Source organism: Tachysurus fulvidraco, chromosome 10 (assembly GCF_022655615.1).
Source record: "Tachysurus fulvidraco isolate hzauxx_2018 chromosome 10, HZAU_PFXX_2.0, whole genome shotgun sequence".
NCBI classification, from domain to species: Eukaryota; Metazoa; Chordata; class Actinopteri; order Siluriformes; family Bagridae; genus Tachysurus; species Tachysurus fulvidraco.
Window position 1 is genome coordinate 14,729,616 of NC_062527.1, and position 17,643 is coordinate 14,747,258.

Consider the following 17,643-nt stretch of genomic DNA (forward strand, 5'->3'; position numbering starts at 1 on the left):
CCCGATAAACACAATACCGCAATGAACTGAACCCACACCGTCTCTTTTTGGACATGGACGCCCATTGCAGAAAATACAGTCTTAGAATGTAAAGCATCCAAACAAACTTGTAGAATTTCTAGAACAATATGCGGCCTTACATGGAGTCAACGCGTCATAGTAAGTCCACCATTTCGTGTTTCGAGGAACAAAGCACGTTGTTCCTTTATGCTGCTCGATTAACCATTCAATAGGAGGAGCCTTATAAAAAGGCGAACTGTTGTTTGCACGGTCTATAGCGACGCCAAGGGCCCGTTTTACTATATTCACATATCAAAACACAGATATAACCAGTGTTATGTATTACTTTCTATTGTTATCATTAATTTTGAATACGATTACACCTAAAGTATTTTTGCATGCGAAGAAAATTGTTCCACGTTCAGTGTTTGGGTTGTACTGCTCAATAATGAGAACGTGAGAGAAACATTGCAGTTTATTGTAAATAGAGTCACTGAAGTGATATTTCTCTCTCTCTCTCTCTCTCTCTCTCTCTCTCTCTCTCTCTCTCTCTCTCTCTCTCTCTCTCTCTCGCTGGCTTTAATATCGATTTAGCTGGATGAACCTGTACTTTTATTGATAATGCAGCAAACCAGTGTTAAATTTATTGATAGAAACTTTAAAGTATTATAAGCACACAGCTGATAACTATATAAAACTATGAACCAGAGTTTTTCCTTTCAAATATACCCATTGAACTAGTACACCATACAATATCTTATCCTTTATTAATAAATTTATTAATTAATTAAATTGTTTGCTTGTTATATATTTTATTGGATTTTGAAATTATTTTTATAATGAAATGAATGACAATAATTTAATGAATAATGATTTTTTTCTTACACTGATTCTTCTTGCTCTTGATTAGCCAAAATGGCATATTTGAAAATGTAAACAGTCAAAGAGAGATTTAAACTTAAAGAAAAACAATATGTAACAATTACAGTCTATATAAACATACTCAGCATGCTAACAGTGTTTTACAAATGTATTGGTATATTGATGGTGTAAGCATTGTGGTGGTTTCCTGACATATAGTTATTTCAGCACCAAGGACAGCATAAAATTAACCCCGCACTTTAACAATTGGTAAAATAAATTAATCTTACCTTATCTTTATTAGGAAGTGTCTGTGTTTGGATAAACATGTCCCCTTCATTTATACTAATTAGATCAGCATCTACAGGTGGATATGGCGTAGGAAAAACTACCACATCACTCTTCAGCGTGTCAGAGCTAAAACATACGTCATATTGCTGAGTAGATTTGGAGTAAGACCAGCTTCCATCCGGATGTGTAGTGATCACTGGGGCACTGTATCTGCTAAAACTGCCATCTGTCCTGCAGCATTTTACAGCTATTAAACTGATCAGACTCAATAAAAATATAGCTGAAACTGATCCAACAGCAATCAGCAAGTACATGTTTAAATCTGAGAAACTGTCTTCCTTTTTGTTGTGTCCTACATGTTTGAACTGGGTCTTTATGTCATCTCTGCTCTCAACAACCACAACATCAACAGACACAGTGGCTGACAGTGAAGGCTCTCCGTTATCAGAAACCAAAATGACCAGTGGGTGAGTTTTCAGATCATTGTCACTCATTCTCCTCTTAGTCCTGATCTCTCCGCTGCTGGTTCCGATTCGAAAGAGGTTGTTTCCTTTGGGTTCAGTGATGTGATAAGAAAGCAGTGCATTATATCCAGAATCCGAGTCTAAGGCTCTGATCTTGGCAACAAAATAGCCTGCGTCAGCAGAATATGGAATGTACTCAGTGTGAACAGAGCCATGCTCAGAATAAGGAGCAAGAACCCCCGGACTGTTGTCATTCTCATCCAGGATAAAAACATTTACAGTGATGTTACTGCTCAGTGGAGGATAACCAGAGTCTGTAGCTTGAACTTTAAACTGAAAGATATTTGTTTCCTCATAATCAAATGATTTTAAGGTGTTAATCTCTCCTGTAACTGAATCTATATTGATCAGCATAGATACAGGAATTTGGTTGCTTGTTTTCATTTCTAGAAGAGAGTAAGTAATCTGTGAATTTTCATAAATATCATTATCAAATGCAGACAAAGTTTTAATAACAGCCCCAACTTGACTGTTCTCCTTCAGGTAAACATTAATGGTGTTCTCTCGAAAATTTGGTGCATTATCATTCACATCAGAAACTTGTACATTAATTACAGTGGTGCTGGTGAGAGGTGGAATCCCTTCATCACTAGCAGTAAGAGTTATGTTATACTGAGACTGACTTTCTCTGTCTAATGGACCATTTAGTGATAGAGAATAATAATTTTTGTAATTAGTCTCAAGTTTAAATGGCGTTTTGTTAGAGACAATACAATTTACTAAACCATTTTTACCACCATCTCTGTCAGTCACTGACACAAGTGCAATGGCAGTACCAATTTTTGAGTCTTCCTTAACAGTCTGCATCAGTGGCGTTACTCTGATTTCAGGGGCATTGTCGTTTTCATCCAACACCTCAATTAGAACTTTGCAGTGTGAGGCCATTGGAGGGTGTCCTTTGTCACTGGCTTGAACATGGATTTCAAAAGCAATGTCTTCCTCGAAATCTACTTTGTCCTTCACCGTTAAGGCTCCAGACTGTGTATCAATGGCAAAAATGGATAATATTTTGTCCTGGTCTCTTTTATTAATAGAGTAGAAAATTTCACTATTTAATCCTAAATCGCTGTCTGTTGCATTTAAAACTACAACTGTAGTGCCAACAGGGACATTTTCAGGTATAGATGTTTTGTAAAGTGGCTTACTAAATACTGGGGCATTATCATTTACATCTAACACATTCACTATGATTTGAGATGTTGCAGATTTTGGGGGGCTGCCTCCATCAACAGCGGTTAGTGAAAGATGGATTACAGGCTGTTTCTCTCGGTCTAAAGCTTTCTGCAGTACTAACTCTGCAGACACGCTCTGCTCTGCTTCTTTGGATATCCCTATTGTAAAATATTCATTTGAAGTTAGTTTGTACACATTTACAGTATTTTTCCCAACATCTACATCGGTGGCGCGAGGCAGAGGCAGTCTGACTCCAGGAAGTGAGCTCTCTGCGATATCGAGCGTGTGTGAATTTTCACTAAAAGTAGGCGCATTATCATTAACATCCAAAATATTAATTTCAATTCGGTAAAGCTTTAAAGGGGTGTTAATAACGGCCTCAACACTTAAGGTACATTTAATCGTTTTAGCACAAAGCGCTTCCCTGTCAATATTCTCATTAACGTAAAGAAATCCAGTCTTTAGATTTACCTCGAAATATTTTTTCTCTGATCCGGAGAGAATTTGAAAAAAACGCGACTCCAGTTCCTGTACATTAATGTTTAAATCCTTTGCGATATTTCCGACTGATGTCCCGGTTTTCGACTCTTCTGACACGGAGTAGAAGAGCTGCTGCCCTGTAACTGATTCCCAGCAGTAGTCAAACAAAACAAGAAAAACATACGCCGTAAAAGATCCACGTATAAATAAAGACATTGTTCTTTCAAATCGTAATGCATACAACCAGAAAATAAGGTCGAAGTAATCCAAATTGGTTTAATTTAGATATTACAATACCGGTCGACATTGCTTTCCATTACAACACTAGACGGCTTATTCCTTTCCAAGCGTAATGCATTTCCTTTAAACAAAGCCCAGATCAAGCCACTCCCCCATGGGTGGGTGGGGAGGGTGTCGTTGGATAGATATAGATATATCTTGATTCAGTGGTCAACAGTGACATCACGCGCACACAATCATTCATTTCTACTATTTTTTACTAACATGCGCACACAATTTATTCCTTTACCGCCATTAGGAATAGAAAAAATGCTAAGCAAAAAATGCAATATATTCAACATGTTAACAAACAAGAGAGAGAGAGAGAGAGAGAGAGAGAGAGAGAGAGAGAGAGAGAGAGAGAGAGAGAGAGAGAGAGAGAGAGAGAGAGAGAGAGAGAGAGAGAGAGAAAATAATAGAGAGAGAATAATAATAATTTAATTTAAAGAACTGAGAGTAAATTCGGGCTGGCGTTTCAGCTCCACTACCAGCACCCGGTTAGTAAAGTACCAAAACGTCCCGTATTTTAAAAAAGAATTCACTACCTCTGAATAAAAATCCGAGTCAAAATCCAAAAACGCATATTTTAAGTATAAAGCAAATTCTTACCTTTACCGTATTAGGGAGTGTCTGTGTTCTATTAAAACTGTCTTCTCCATTTACAGTGATCAATTCTGCATCTGCAGGTGGAAATGGTCCAGGAAAAACCACAACGTCACTGTTCAGCGTGTCCGAGTTAAAACACACATCATACTGCTGAGCAGATTTGGAGTAAGACCAGCTTCCGTCAGGATGTGCAATGATCACTGGGGCGCTGTATCTGCTGAAACTGCCATCTGTCCTGCAGCATTTTACAGCAATTACACTGACCAGACTTAATAAAAATATCACTGAAACTGATATAACAGCGATAAGCAAATACTTGTTTATATCTGAAAAACTGTCCTCCTTTTTTGTTACATGTTTGAACCGAGTCTGTATTTCATCTGTGCTCTCAACAACCACAACATCAACAGACACAGTGGCTGAGAGGGAGGACTCTCCGTTATCAGAAACCAAAATGACCAGTGGGTGAGTTTTCAGATCATTGTCACTCATTCTCCTCTTAGTCCTGATCTCTCCGTTGCTGGTTCCAATTTGGAAGATGTTGTTTCCTTTGGGTTCAGAGATATGATAAGAAAGCAGTGCATTATATCCAGAATCTAAGTCTACAGCTCTGATCTTGGCCACAAAGTAGCCTGCTTCAGCAGAATAAGGAATATTCTCAGTGTGAACAAAGCCATGCTCAGAATAGGGAGCAAGAATCCCCGGACTGTTGTCATTCTCATCCAGGATAAAAACATTTACAGTGATGTTGCTGCTCAGTTGCGGAACACCAGAGTCTGTAGCTTGAACTTTAAACTGAAATGATTTTGTTTTCTCGTAGTCAAAAGCATGTAGGTTTTGTATCTCACCCGTGAAGCTATTAATTGAAAACATCGAGGAAACTGGTATGCTGTTGATTGTGGTTTGCGGTAGAGAATACGTTATTAGTGCATTGTTATTAATATCTAGATCTATCGCTGTCATTACGTATATTACTGAACCAATTTGACTGTTTTCCTTCAAGTAAGCATATACTATCTTATCTGAAAATCGTGGTGCGTTGTCATTAACATCTGCTACTTTGACGTTTATTACTTTTGTATTGTATAGAGGCTGGGTTCCTTCATCCACTGCTATAACTTTGATATTATACTCTGCATCTTTTTCTCGATCGAGTCCGTCATCTAAGATCAGTGAATAGTAGTTCTGGAACGCTAAATGCAATTTAAATGGACTGGGACCTTCAAGTCGACAATTAACTGCGCCGTTTTTTTCCGGAGTCCGTATCTGATACTGTAATTAAAGCAACAACCGTGCCCTTTGCCGCGTTCTCCTCTATTGGGTTAAGAAGTGACGTCACAGTCACGATCGGCTGGTTATCATTTACATCTAAAACCTCTACTAACAGCTTGGTATGTCCCGACATAGCCACAGTACCCTTATCTATGGCTTGAACGAATCTCAAAGGCATTATTTTCTTCATAATCAATTTCGCTTTTTATTTTTACATTGCCGCTTTCACTGTCTATCTCAAACCTGTTCATAATATTTTGGGACGTGTGACTCATAAAAGAATACATTATTTCGCCGTTTAAGCCTTCGTCCAAATCTTTGGCCTGTACACTGATAATTGTGGTCCCAACAGTAGTATCTTCGGCTACAGAGACTTTGTATAAAGATTTAGTAAATACAGGTGCATTGTCATTAACATCAAGAATATTTACTTTAATAGTTAAAGTCCCTGTCAAAGCAGGAGATCCGCCATCAACGGCAGTAATTAAAAGGTCAAGATTAGGAATTTTTTCTCTGTCCAGTGCTTTAACAAGCACCAGTTCAGTGGAGATAGTTTTGTCGCTCTGTGTCTGCAAATCTAATATAAAATATTCGTTAGAATCGATCTTATACATTTTCACAGAGTTGACACCAATGTCTGCGTCATGCGCGCTCTGCACAGGGAAGCGCGCCCCAGTACCAGTAATTTCAGTGATATTTAGATAAGTTGAACTAACAGGAAAAACAGGAAAATTATCGTTAACGTCGACAATATTTATTCTTACCTGGTAAAGCTGTAGGGGACTATTAGCCAAAGCTTCTAAATTAAATGAGCAAGAGACAGCGGACTCACAAAGCTCCTCTCTGTCAATCCGTTCGTTTACCCGCAGCACGCCTGTGTCTGTTTCCACTCTCATGTATTGCTTTTTAGCACCGGAAACGAGGCGGAATTCACGAGATTTTAGTTCTTTTAAAGAGAGGTTAATATCTTTGGTTATATTTCCCACTGTAGTGCCAACTTTCACCTCCTCTAATATACTGTACACGATCTGCCCCGATGCAATTTCCAAGACATAGCTCGATAAAACGGATAAAAATCCTATCACTCCAATTCTTTTCGCAATCATGGTTGACGTATATGCTGCTGTCAAGTCAAGTCAAGTCAAGTCAAGAAGCTTTTTATTGTCATTTCAACCATATATAGCTGTTGCAGTACACAGTGAAATGAGACAACGTTTCTCCAGGATCAAGGTGCTACATAAAACAAAGACAGGGCTAAGGACATGTAAGTAGTCTTAGCCACATAAAGTGCAACTGTGCAACCTGGTGCAAACAGTGCAGGACAAGACAAGCAAGACAGTGCAGGACAAAAGACAGTGCAGGACAAAAAACAGTGCAGACATTAAGTTACAAGACAATACAAAAAGTACAAAAAATGCAATACACAAAAGACAATAAACAGTAACAGAAACAGCGCCGACCGACCGGTGTAAATACTGAATGTTCAAACAATATTTTGTGCAGTAAAAGAATGAACAGCAGCAGGTTCTTAGCAGCAGGTCCTTTGGATTATATATGGAGTTGTGCAAAAAACAGCAGATGACTGAGATATTGTCCAATATGTGCAAAAACAGCAGAAAAGTGTGCAAAACAGTGTGTGTGTTTTGTGAGGGTCTGTGCAGTCCATACAGATGATGTGTGTGTATGTTGTGCCCACTATAGTACAGTTCGGTTATTGAGAAGTCTGATGGCTTGTGGGAAGAAACTGTTACGCAGTCTGGTCGTGAGGGCCCGAATGCTTCTTTACCTTTTTCCAGACGGCAGGAGGGTGAAGAGTGTGTGTGAGGGGTGTGTGGGGTCATCGACAATGCTGTTGCCTTTGCGGACACAGCGTGTGGTGTAAGTGTCCATGATAGAGGGAAGAGAGACCTCAATGATCTTCTCCGCTGTCCTCACTATCCGCTGCAGGGTTTTGCGATCCGAGATCGTACAGTTCCCAAACCAGACAGTGATGCAGCTGCTCAGGATGCTCTCAATGGTCCCTCTGTAGAACATGGTCAGGGTTGGGGGAGGGAGATGTGCCTTTCTCAGCCTTCGGAGGAAGTAGAGACGCTGCTGGGCTTTCTTGGTGACGGCGCTGGTGTTGAGTGACCAGGTGAGGTTCTCCGCTAGATGAACACCCAGAAATTTGGTGCTCTTGACGATCTCTACAGATGATCCGTCGATGTTCAGCGGAGAGTGGTCGCTCTGTGCTCTCCTGAAGTCCACAACCATCTCTTTAGTTTTGTCCACATTCAGAGAAAGGTTGTTGGCTCTACACCAGGCAGTTAGTTGTTGCAAATCCTCCCTGTATGCTGACTCGTCGTTCTTGTTGATGAGACCCACCACGGTCGTGTCATCGGCGAACTTAATAATATGATTCGATCTGTGCATTGCTGCACAGTCGTGAGTCAGCAGAGTGAACAGCAGTGGACTGAGCACGCAGCCTTGAGGAGCTCCAGTGTTCAGTGTGGTGGTGCTGGAGATGCTGTTCCCGATCCGGACTGACTGAGGTCTCCCAGTCAGGAAGTCCAGGATCCAGTTGCAGAGGGAGGTGTTTAGTCCCAGCAGGCTCAGCTTCCCAATCAGGTGCTGAGGGATGATTGTATTGAATGCTGAACTAAAGTCTATGAACAGCATTCGTACATAAGTGTCCTTATTGTCCAGATGGGTGAGGGCTAAGTGGAGAGCTGTGGTAATGGCATCGTCTGTGGAGCGGTTTGGACGATACGCGAACTGTAGGGGGTCAAGTGAGGGTGGTAGCTGGGTCTTGATGTGCCTCATGACGAGCTTCTCGAAGCACTTCATAACTATGGGTGTGAGTGCAACGGGACGATAGTCATTGAGGCAAGACACTGTAGACTTCTTTGGGACAGGAACGATGGTGGTAGTTTTGAGGCACGTAGGAACAACGGCGCTGCTCAGGGAAATGTTGAAGATGTCCGTAAAGACATCCGCTAGCTGTTCCGCACATTCTCTGAGCACCCTGCCAGGAATGTTGTCTGGTCCAGCAGCCTTCCGTGGGTTAACTCTGCATAGAGATCTCCTCACGTCGGCCGTGGATAGACAGAGTACCTGGTCGTCGGGACAAGGGATGGTCTTCCTTGGCGTAACGTTGTTCTGTACCTCGAACCGAGCGTAGAACTCGTTCAACGCGTCTGGGAGGGAGGCGTCGCTATCACAAGCAGGTGAAGCTGTCTTGTAGTTTGTGATCGCCTGTATGCCCTGCCACATGCGCCGGGTGTCTCCGCTGTCCTGGAAGTGGCTGTGGATTGTCTGGGCATGTGCACGCTTTGCCTCTCTGATGGCTCGGGACAGTTTGGCCCTTGCTGTTCTTAGGGCCACCCTGTCCCCTGTTCTGAAGGCTAGGTCCCTAGACCTCAGCAGAGCACGCACATTAGCATTCATCCACGGCTTCTGGTTGGGGCGTGTAGTGATGGTCTTGGAGACGGTCACATCATCAATGCACTTGCTGATGTAACTGGTCACTGTTGACGTGTACTCCTCCAAGTTGACGGAGTCACCGTTGGTTGCAGCCTCCCTGAAGATATTCCAGTCAGTGCACTCAAAGCAGTCCTGAAGAGCAGAAGTGGCTCCTGCTGGCCAGGTTTTCACCTGCTTCAGAACCGGTTTTGAGCGTCTGACGAGTGGTCTGTATGCAGGAATTAGCATAACAGTGATGTGGTCTGAGTAGCCGAGGTGGGGGCGGGGCTCCGCACGGTACGCGCCGGGAATGTTTGTGTAAACAAGATCCAGCGTGTTTTCACCTCTCGTAGCAAAGTCCACATGCTGATAGAATTTAGGGAGCACTGACTTAAGATTTGCATGGTTGAAATCTCCGGCGATGATAAAAAGTCCGTCGGGGTGAACATTCTGTAGGTCGCTAATAGCTCCGTATAGCTCACTTAGTGCCTCTTTAGCATTAGCGCTAGGAGGAATGTAAACTCCGACAATGTAAACAGTAGTAAATTCCCGTGGTAAATAAAATGGTCTGCATCTAACAGTCACAAACTCTACTGACGATGAGCAGTAAGTAGAAACAAGCACAGAGTTCTTGCACCATTCCGTGTTGATATAAACACACACACCACCACCGCGAGTCTTACCGCAAAGAGCTGCATTTATGTCAGCTCTAAATGAAGTTAGCCCGTCCAGCTGAATGGCGGCGTCCGGAACTCTGTCGCTGAGCCACGTCTCCGTGAAAACAAACACACAGCAGTTTCTAACCTCTCTCCGTGTAGAGCGTTCGAGTCGGATGTAGTCCAGTTTATTGTCCAGGGAGCAAACGTTGGATAGTAGAATGGATGGGAGAGCCGGCCGGCTAGGGTTTGTTTTTAGCCTAGCACGGACGCCCGCTCGCTTACCGCGCCTCCGCTTCCTCGCGAACCGCTTTCGGCGTCCCCTCCCCTGGTCTCTGGTATCAGGCGACACCGGGGACTGGAGGCCTGGTCTCCGCAGCAAGCCGAGGTCACGAAGCCTAACCAGTACATCATCGTGCAGGTTGGTTGTTACACGATTTCTGTACTTTACTAGGTCCTGGTGTTTGTATACATGTTTGTATACATGAACACCGCTGTCTCTGGCATCCATGTAGAAGCAATGGTCGGGCTCAAAACCGTAAATAAAAACTTAAAAACGTAATTAGCACCGTATTGAATCCGGAGAGGCCACTGCGTGCTACTGCCGCGCCGCCATCTTGGATCATCTGTAATAATATTCCTGAAAAATCGATGTGCAAATGCATGAGGGTAAGACAAATTCCACGTGTTGAAGGTTTTAAGCAATGTCCAGAGACAAAAGAACACAGCGCAGCTTGTCTTTCTTTTAATTGACAAGAATTACGATCCATACAATTACACCATCCAAAATAATCCATCTAGCTTCTTACAGAACCACCAACAAAAACATATCAGATATGATGCTCAAAAGAATCATCCACTAACGGGTAAAATGGAAAGTAAATCCATCGTACTGTACCTCTGTCGAGTCATAAGAAAACTAAGAGGATGTGCATACAAAGAGGACGGGCAAATACCCCTTTCGTTCAAATTAAGAGCTTATGGAACAAGAGCGACACACCGTGTATCAAAAGACTTATGACGTGTCTACTTATTACTCCCTTGTATTTACACTCTTCTTTGACACTCCATACTTTTAAACTTTTTGGTTCATTGTATTCATTTTTAGAAAGTCTTAATTCTGCAATAAAAATCTTTCTATAATCAACCAAAAAGGAACCATGGTATATCTGATTGCACCTAACACCACATCTACTTATTCACAGTTTTTTATCACTTTATTACTGTGGTGAAAGTGATGTAATCAACCCTTTTGGTATTCACATGTACAGATGTTAGACCATATCTCTTAAAAATAATTATTGCATGTATATGTAAGAGATACCCCCTCCATCTTCTTGCTCTCTCTCTCTCTCTCTCTCTCTCTCTCTCTCTCTCTCTCTCTCTCTCTCTCTCTCTCTCTCTCTCTCTCTCTCACTCACACACACACACACACACACACACACACACACACACACACACACACACACACACACACACACACACACACACACACACACACACACACACACACACACACACACACACACACACACACACACACACACACACACACACACACTGATGTATCTCCTATGCAACCTATGCATCTATTAATTAACTTAGCTTTCTTATTAATAATCTATACTCTCTTAGAGAGATATGTTCTATGGTGTTATTAGAAAGAATAAAAAAGTAAGATAAAAACAAAGAGTAATATATTTAAAACAACTAAACTATATAAACTCCAGAGTCTCTTAAATGTGGCTGAGTCACTTTTGTTCAGCATTAGTGGAGTAGTAGTCACAGCCTGCAGTGCAGGATGTAATATTAAAGGATGTGGACATGTTGACCTCAACATTCTAAAATTTTGCCTTATGCATTATGACTAATACAGTTACTACTAGGATAAGTTTAAATTTATATGTAGTATATGATCATCAAAAGTCTTTCTGCTAAAGTACACACCATCAATTTATCCATAAATTATACAATAAATCTTACTTTCATGTAAGCAGCATCTGGCCAACATCAAATTATTATTTTTTCACAGAACAAGAGAGACTCTAGAAATGTAGTATATGTAATATAGTTAATCTTATAGACCCCTTTCTGATGTAATTCTCCCTTTCTTTCACTACAGCAGGAAGGTTCTTTAAAAGCAGAAAAAACAAAGAAAAACAAACAAACAAACAAAAAAAAACAACAACAACAAAAAACTGAGGTGTGGGTTTTTCACCTCAGTCAACAGAGATTTGCTGATGAGACCACACTATTTCCGCAGTGCAGAAAGAAGAGACTGTACTACTTAACTGAGAGCAGTTATTGATCTGTAAACACTCTGTAGGTGGAATATGAAACCATGCATGTAAGACTTTCTCCTGTATGAGTCTCACAAGTCTTACACATACACACATGGCTCTTACACTAGTTTATATTTAATACAAACTGCTCATTCACAAATAATGTTTATCTCTGTCTCCATATGAAAATATGACATATAATTATGTATGCATGGAGTTGCTGAATAGACCCTGAAGGACAGAAATAACATTGATCTATTTACTGTTAGATGTGGGTGAGGCACTGCAGAGCATTTGCCATTTGCACACATAGGCAGGCATCTCCCAGCATTCCACCATTAATAATCTTTAAACTGCTAATGCAGCATTTTATTGATTTGCAAATATTCTTACAGTTGTTTAAGAAGATTGTAAATCCATTGGGCTTATTAATCCAGCACAATTAATAAATAAAGGACACGAACTGTACAGTAATGTGTGATAATGCTCTGCATATATAATAATATTATTATTTTACCATGGAAAAAATATAGAATTGGCTCAGAAATCTGTGATTCTTAAATGTTTGTGAAAATGCATTTTTCCCCCTTTCTTCTTCTTATTTTGTTTTATTTACACTGAAGTGTGTATGAAGTCTGTAGACACCAGAGGGGGTACTTGTGTAGTGTGTGTATGTGGTGTCTTTGATTTCATGTCCTTACCAAGGGTGTGTCCATTCGGTGGGGTGTTGGGATGTGCTGTGTGTGTGTGTGTGTGTGTGTGTGTGTGTGTGTGTGTGTGTGTGTGTGTGTGTGTGTGTGTGTGTGTGTGTGTGTGTGTGTGTGTGCGTGTGCTTGAGAATATCTATCTATCATATTCAAGCTGAGAAATTTAATAGAAACACAAAGGACAAGAGTGTATTTTTTTTTTTTTTTTTTTTACAAAAATTAAATACATAGTGTTTATGTATTTAGGGCATGGTGATACAATAAAGAAAGTATTTATAGAAATCGTATGGTGTACCAATACTGTGTGAATGTGAGTATTATTTATAAAATTTTGTATTAGCTTATATTCATGACATCAGTATGTCTGTGTGAATATTTGTATAACACTGTAGATGTGTATAGAACATGTGGACTAAAACATACAACATGATGCATTTTAAGATAAATAGGGTCATATATACAGTATGTGTGTAAGGGGGGAAGGGGACTGCTAGCAGGAATCAGAATCCCTCTCTCCTCCATGGAAGAGCCTTACTGTTGCCATGGATACTTACTGGTAGCAGTTGGAGGGGGGTGGTGAAGACCCTGTTCATTCTCCACGAATGAGACACATATGAATGTCTAAAACACTGAGTGCTCTTTGTTTACTTAGGTCTTACTGTAGATAAAATCTATATTATAATTTCTTAGATTTTTTTGTTGCTCCCAAATAAAGACTTATAATAACAGATGGAGGGAAAATGAAGCACCATCTATCTAGTGAAATGTTCTAAATCTTTTTTTAAAAACCTGTCTTAAGTATTGCTTCATTATAAACCACAACAACAAAATGCAAACACAATTAAACACAGACCCACACATATGCCAGAGAGTAGGTCAGCTCAAAGAGCAACATAAAAGAAGTGACAGAGTCATTATGACTCGCATCACATCCCCCACTGAGAGCTTGTGCTTTTAGCTCAGTCATACAACCAATAAGTGCCCCATCTGGGCTACAGCTCATTCAGATGTCCCCTAGCTTTCTCAGACAGCCAACAATCAAACATTAATTCTTGGGATCCAAATCATAATCAAAGATATATACAAAAATAAAGCTTTGTAATATCTATGTATTTGTCCCTCCACAGGCATGATTGATTTATTTTGCCATTGATACAAATGATATCAAGATATACCAGATAACAGGTATTAAAATCATTTTGCTAAATGAAATATAAGAACTATGCCAAAAGCAGCAATTGTCTCTTCATAATCCCTTACTCTTATTTCAAATGAAATATTTATTCTCACTATCATGGCAAAACAAACTGAAAGACAATTTATCGTTAGAGAGGAAATTTTGTACACTGTAAAGCATTTTGAGCATTTACATTTATTATTTACTGAAGTGTTTCTGGGTTTACACCACCTATCCAGAATAATGTGTAAATAATAGAAACACTAAATATAATAGTTTGATTATGTGCTAAAAGACAGGAGTGTTTCAAACAGTAGTCAAACAGCAACCAAGCTACAAATAAGATGATTATGACGCTAAAAAATTAACACAAATAATACAGCAGGATATGCAACTGCAACTAAAATGTAAAAAAGATTCAGTGATTCAACATATGACAAAGTCAAAAACAAAAAAGTGTATTATTAGTTTTTCTTTACTCACCGTACTAACAGAGAGTGGTGATGTTATAATATGTAGTCGAAAAGGGCACAATAATATGAGAACAATTTGAGTAACATATCTAATCTGGCTGACTTTTCACCCATCTTAGATCCATCATTACTGCAGATAGATTGTAGCAATAAAAACATTGCATAGGTGCTCATTTACGTTTTTATAACCCAAATCCTCAACAACAGAAACATATGAACATGCAATCATTGTTAATATTTTAAGAAACTGCGTATAATGCAAAAGTTTAAACACCTCCCAAAATTGAAAATTTTAAAATATAAAACTACTAACCATTTTATTAATTATTTACTGATATATTTGTTGTCTATGTACTTTTAGTGTTAAGCAAGAAAAAATTAAACTGAACTGATCATTGAAGTCTGCTCGAAGTGATAGATAAGACAAAGCTGTAATATGTTTCCTATTGATTTAATGTGTTTTTAAGTGCCAAAAGCCTAATGATGCTATATAAGAGTTGTTAAGCACAGAAGACAATGGGATACATACAAACACATAATAACAACAAACAACATATACTGATAACATTTCAAAAATGAATTGGAATATAAAATGTTTAAACATTCTTGTTTTAATAATATAAGTAGAGTCCTATGCCAGCCTTAAAGCAAACACAATGAAGCTCATTTTCACACAAATCCAATGTGCACTGATACAGCACAATAAGAAATACTAGTGAAAGCAAAAAATTCAAATTAGATATCAAAGCCTGAGCCTTAAACGAGTTTATTTGTAAGGGAAGTATTTTCAGGAGGAATGCTGGCTGTGTGTTTGACCGAAATCTAATTTTTAATTTTATTAATATTTCTTTAAATGTTTTTCATGTCTCTCTTGAAATTAAAACACCCTGTACCATATGATTCTTTGTGTACACCGAAATAGCCATATTGCATATAAAGGTGAAGGACTCTCTCTCTCTCTCTCTCTCTCTCTCTCTCTCTCTCTCTCTCTCTCTCTCTCTCTCTCTCTCTCTCTCTCGGGTGTGTGTGTGAAAAGCAAGGTTTTTATTAATGAATATAGCATGGCAATAAAACCAAACAATGGAAAGGTACATGAATGTCTTTGAGGTAGAATATAATGAGATTGGATTGGTAATAAATCATTCTCTGTTCAATCTCATAAAAGGCTTTCTAAGTAATAAGACTAAACCATGCAGTGTAGACAATGGCTGAACTAGCCAAGCAATCTGATTCGCTACTCTCACTGAAACACTGGAACCTCCAGTAAAAACCTAATTGGTTAATGCTGGCATATGCTCCAGGCAATATGATTGGATAATGTGTTGCCAAGCGCAACTGAGGGCTCTACTGTTGTCTGTTGTCTGGTGATATTAATCACACAGAAGATGGGTTAAAAGAAACACTGTGACATTGCACAGATTTATGTCAATCTAATTCCTATAAGGGAAATCTTAGATAAAGGCACTGTAAAGGCTTCCAGACTGTGGTAATTCATACTGCTGCATTTTGTTGAATAATTTCTGGATCATGTAAAGCACAAGTCTAGAGTGTAGCACTAAACAAACAAACAAACAAACAAACAAACAAACAAACAAACAAACAAACAAACAAATAAATAAATAAATAAATAAATAAATGTATCTACAATCCAACCTTATTTCATGTCTACATACACACATTCTGTAAATAAATTGACAAATATGAGAAAATGCCTAGTAACCTCAGCCAATATATATGAAAAATACATAAACATTTTTTTAACATAAATCCAGAGGTATCCACATGAGTGGGCAGTGAAACCATGAAGCTTTAATTCTCTCTCTCTCTCTCTCTCTCTCTCTCTCTCTCTCTCTCTCTCTCTCTCTCTCTCTCTCTCTCTCTCTCTCTCTCTCACTCACACACACTCTATCTTTCTCTGTCTCTCTCATGATCTGGAAACACTTTGCACTCTTCCACTACATCTAACTTGTGCCTTATATAAAGCATATGCATTTCCACAGCATTTTAGACATTTAAAATAAAATGTCAATAAAAGAAGAAGCTTAGAAATGAACAGCAAAACATAAACATAATCCAGTAAGCCATGTATGAATTAGGTCTCCTGTGGAGGAAATGCCTTTAAAAGGACCTGCGTGGAATCACAGAAAGTAAACTAAACCATCTATAAATGTGAAATGCTCTTACCTGCAGTGTGCTCTGTGGATGCATAGAGGAAAAAAGTAAAAAAACGTTCACTATTAACACTGGAATGATATTATATATACAGGAACAAACAGGATAAACAGTGTAAATTCCAATGAAATCACTCTTATTGGAATACCTACCTGTCTTTTTTTTTAATAGTATAGAAATGACTTAAACAAATCTTATTCATTCACTATTTATTACCTCACAACCAGACAAAATAAAAGTAGTATGGGAAGTATGTGGAAGTATGACCCAGCATAAGAGATGAAGCCACAAGGGAAGAGGGAGTGAAAATTGTGGAAGGATAAGAAATGTTCAGCAGAAAGATTAAAGAAAGAATATATATATATATATATATATATATATATATATATATATATATATATATATATATATATATATATATATATATTCCCCCACCCCTCTCTCTCTCTCTCTCTCTCTCTCTCTCTCTCTCTCTCTCTCTCTCTATATATATATATATATATATATATATATATATATATATATATATATATATATATAGAGAGAGAGAGAGAGAGAGAGAGAGAGAGAGAGAAAGAGAGAGAGAGAGAGAGAGAGAATTTAAACATGGATTAGGTGAAAGGAAATATTGAGAGGAAATATTAAACAACAAAAAACATTTGATACACACATAAAAAATAAAACAGTAGTTTATAAAAAGAGCTCCATATATTAATATCTTATCATTTAATACATGTGCAGTGCATGAGTACAGTGCATGTACCTACTCTTCATTCTTGTTGTGCCTGAACAATTATCAAATTAACAAAATTGATCTGCCTTCTTTCCTCACTGCTATAAAAAATTATGATTCTACACTCTAATCCCTTTAGAAGGCTCTGAACAGGATTAGTGTCCCCTACAGTTATGATGGTGTGATTAATCTAAGTTCTCAGCCCAACAGCACCACTGGAATAACTGGCACACATTCACAATGAGATTAACAACAAAACACTTGAGGAATACAACAAAGTTCACCAAATCAAACTGAATGTCAGAATGTCACAGGTGCACTCAAATTAATCTAGAGAACCAGTCAACAGATTTTAAGCCTGTAGTATTAAACAACAAAACTATTGCTTTGAAGGAATGTAGGTCATCGTTTTAGGTTATGAGTTTCAGCTTGTGTATAGTAGCAGTTTAATTCTGACTCACATGAACACAGCTTTGGCTTTTAATCACTTGTGACAATTCAATCTAAAAGAAATTG

General features: G+C 38.8%; 2 protein-coding genes across 19 annotated transcripts in view; both read right to left on the bottom strand.

The window, feature by feature from the left end:
- LOC113660124 (protocadherin alpha-C2-like) overlaps nucleotides 1-17,643 on the bottom strand; it is a 129,488-nt gene that overhangs the window by 42,928 nt on the left and 68,917 nt on the right. For 14 of the 18 annotated variants that reach the window (XM_047819676.1, XM_047819674.1, XM_047819675.1 and 11 more), the window contains exon 2: nucleotides 16,407-16,418. The exons of the other annotated variants lie outside the window; for them this stretch is intronic. In XM_047819676.1, the coding sequence (XP_047675632.1) occupies nucleotides 16,407-16,418 (12 nt within the window). The remainder of the gene's footprint in view (nucleotides 1-16,406; nucleotides 16,419-17,643) is intronic. 18 annotated transcript variants of the gene reach the window in all.
- On the bottom strand, nucleotides 5,270-6,679 carry LOC113660125 (protocadherin gamma-C3-like). Its single transcript, XM_027173423.2, has one exon. The coding sequence runs from the start codon at nucleotides 6,590-6,592 to the stop codon at nucleotides 5,633-5,635; it is 960 nt and encodes a 319-aa protein (XP_027029224.2). The 5' UTR covers nucleotides 6,593-6,679; the 3' UTR covers nucleotides 5,270-5,632.

Bases quoted from the DNA above. Each gene is read 5' to 3' on its own strand.
- LOC113660125 (XM_027173423.2), bottom strand. From the start codon at position 6,592: ATGATTGCGAAAAGAATTGGAGTGATAGGATTTTTATCCGTTTTATCG.